The sequence below is a fragment of the Leptopilina boulardi genome, unplaced genomic scaffold (genome assembly GCF_019393585.1).
Source record: "Leptopilina boulardi isolate dan_hultmark-lab unplaced genomic scaffold, ZJU_Lbou_2.1 LbouV2_193, whole genome shotgun sequence".
In the NCBI taxonomy this organism is placed as follows: domain Eukaryota; kingdom Metazoa; phylum Arthropoda; class Insecta; order Hymenoptera; family Figitidae; genus Leptopilina; species Leptopilina boulardi.
In genome coordinates, this window is record NW_026137744.1 from 1,959,996 (window position 1) to 1,963,468 (window position 3,473).

Genomic DNA, 3,473 nt, shown 5'->3' on the forward strand with positions numbered 1-3,473 from the left:
ACAATAAATCATATATAAAATTAATTTAATTTTGTTGCTATATTAATATTAATGTAAAAAAATGAAAGGTTTTTGTAAAGAAATATTCAAATTTTTTTAAATTGTATGAACAGATAATAACAATTTATTATAATAACAAACACAATTTACAGTATTGAATTATTGTTTATGAATTGTTTTTTTTTAAATTGTTATTCTTCTTTTGTTTTTCATTTATTCGTTAACGCAATTGTCACTGATATTAAGCATAATTGATTTTTTCTTAGTTTTTTGTTTATTTTTGTCGTTTATTTATTTTTTTTTTATTTTACACTACTGCGAATACTGACTTTGTGTTCGTATTTGGAATGCCATATAATAATCATTCATTAATTACATAATTATAGAATAGAAACAAGATTTTTTTTTAATTATAACAGAAAATTAAATATTCCTAATTTAATAAAATACAGTCTAGGAATTACTTTTCTTTTTACAAGAGAAATAAATACATTGCTTAAAAGTATATAAATTCGCCATTAATTTTTTTTCACACAGCCATAATGAGGAAAAGAATTAATGTAATAACAAAAATTTATAAATCTTATTGAAAATAAATAAATGTTTATATATATATATATTCATATATATATAGACTTTCAGTTATTATAGACTTTCATAAATTTGTTATGAACATTCATATATTATAAAGTTTTAGAAACTTTAATAAAATTAATTTTCAAAATTTTTTTTTATATTAAACTTTTACAAACAATAAATGTAATAAATGTAAGTTTAGAAACATTATAGTTTTATATAAACTAACAAGAATTGTTTGTATTAAAGTTGTTAAAAAATTTTTCAAAACACTTAATTAATTTTTTTCTAATTGAATTTTTTTTTTTAATTCAATAGAAATATTAAGTATAAATCAACAAAAATTATGTCATGTTACAATTATTAATTGTCAAAAAGAAATTTTTTTTAACTATTATAAAAGTTAACATTATAAACATTAAATAATAAATATACATATTATAATTGAGAAAAATTATTTTAATATTAAGACAAAAATATAGTTTTTTTTTTATAAATATTTAGGTTCACATTTTTAATTATAGTTTACTGCTATTAATTATTTGTAGAAACTATAAATTTTTGTAAACTTAAATGTAATTTTTTATTTAAAAAAAAATAAATATATATTTATAAAATAGAAAAAGCGTCAATAAATATTTATAAATTTAATTAAATTCGATATTCCTCATTAAATGGCAGTGCAGTAAAATCGAATAGAAAAAAGAAATAGATTTACCTAGAATAGTTAAAATGTTTCTCTAAAGTAGGTAACTATTTCTCTAAAGTAGCAAAATTCTTTTTTTTTTTTTTTTTTTGCTCCTTTAGATAAATTTTTACTGCTTTTATATAGAAAATTGAGATGAATCATTTTCTTTTTTTGCATGAATATTTAAATGAAATCTAATAACGTCTATAGTTATACACACATGTAGCACATAAACAATAATATATGCTATATATATACTTTATACAGACATACACGCGTTTTTTCTTGCAATTCATTTCACTATCACTATAAGTCAATTAACTTACGTCGCGTGCTTACATATTAACAAAATCACAGTTAATGGGAAGCCACTTTAAGGGCAAAATACAAACACATTTTTCTTTATAAATCTTGTCTCACGAGAAGAGAAAATCGAAGATAAAACACAAATTGTCTTAATTTTTATAAATTAAATTTAAATTTTAAATAATATATAATAGTTTAAAATGTTTTACAAATTTGAAATAATAAAAAATTACAAGAATTTATTTAGTGCTGACAAAAAAAAAAAATTTTTAATTACAATCGTTGACAGCTGTTAATAAATAAAGGATAAAAAATAAGATTCCTTTTTTCAGCAGTACAAATGATAAAATGCATACCCTGTACATTATTTTTTGTCTGTCTCTCTCTATCTCTCTTACATACACACATACCCTATTAAGTAGTCCCAATGAACTCAAAAACTCGTAATCCTACAACAAGACTAATAAATACAAAACAACAGTCTTTACAATATCGCTCATCATCACTTTGAAGAACAAAGACGAAGAAGAAAAAGTTGAAGAAATATGCAATTTTCTAAAAGATGACAGAGACAGGTCGTCGAAGTTGATCAAGATCCAATGATGGTGTGGGCGTTGATGAGGCATGTGATGAAGAAATTGGCGTTGAACTAGGACTACTTCCAGGACTACTGGAATTACCAAGTCCAGACATACCATTATTGACAGCTGAATTAGAGAACATCAACGATGATGCACTTGTATTATTAACTGAATGATGATGTGCAGCACTTGTGAATAATGGATTAAGATGTGATGCTGGACTATGTCCATATGGTGTTTTACCAGCGGTTGTTGTTGTTGGCGGATAAAATGATGAATAAAAACTACTCACAACAGCAGCGGCCGATGCATTATTATTTGCTGCATCGGCAGCAGCTTGACTCGCTGAATTTGGATGTACACCGCCGGATACAAGTTTACCCAAATGAACAGCATCAAAAGCAGATCCAAAATAACCAGAAAGCGGTGGATATTCAAGTGGATGTGGTGCATGATGTGGATGATGATGATGAGAGACAGCCGATGCTGGACTGGCAAAATATGGTGGCAATGGAAAACTGGGAAAACCACCAGGATTCATTGCACCTGATTTACCGCCGGGTACAACTGACATTGGAACTTTTGGTTTTCGTCTTGGTCGATATTTATAATCAGGATGCTCCTTCATGTGCATTGCACGTAATCTTTTTGCCTCATCAATAAATGGTCGTTTCTCTGATTCAGTGAGAAGTTTCCATTCGGCACCAAGACGTTTTGAAATTTCTGAATTATGCATCTTAGGATTGTCGAGGGCAATTTTTTTCCTTTGAATACGTGACCATACCATAAATGCATTCATGGGACGTTTAATGTGTTGCTCCTGAGATGAAACTGTCGATTGATGATGATGATGGTGATGTTGTTGTTGTTGTTGCTGTTGATGAACTGCCGCTGCAACTGCACCATGAGACATCTCTTGCGATACATGATGCATCGAATTGAGATCCATGCCAGATAGAAATCCATAAGCTGGATGTTGTTGATGTGAACTCAACATTTTGCACTTGATTTATGAAACTTTAAGCACTTGAAAAAAAAAATTTTTTTTCCACTAAACTCAATTTTGGGGTTAGCAACCACAAAAAAAATTTTCAAATTGTTATTATTAGGGGATATTTAATCACTATAAAAACACTTGGAAAGGGTCCTTTGAAAATTAGTATATTATAGGATAAATTTTATTCTAGAACAACACTGTTCTTTTATTTTATTGAATATAAAGAAACATTTAGGCACACGATTCTTTTTTTCGGTAGACCTACTCGAAGAGAGTACCGAAATCGACTGACTGACTGCTGTTTCGAGAGTTGACGAACCGGTTT

General features: G+C 27.2%; 1 protein-coding gene across 1 annotated transcript; it reads right to left on the reverse strand.

The window, feature by feature from the left end:
* Positions 1 to 1,168: 1,168 nt before the first annotated feature.
* On the reverse strand, positions 1,169 to 3,473 carry LOC127277957 (transcription factor SOX-14-like). The gene has a single exon (XM_051299420.1). It carries the CDS (start codon positions 3,146 to 3,148, stop codon positions 2,126 to 2,128), a length of 1,023 nt encoding a protein of 340 aa, XP_051155377.1. The 5' UTR covers positions 3,149 to 3,473; the 3' UTR covers positions 1,169 to 2,125.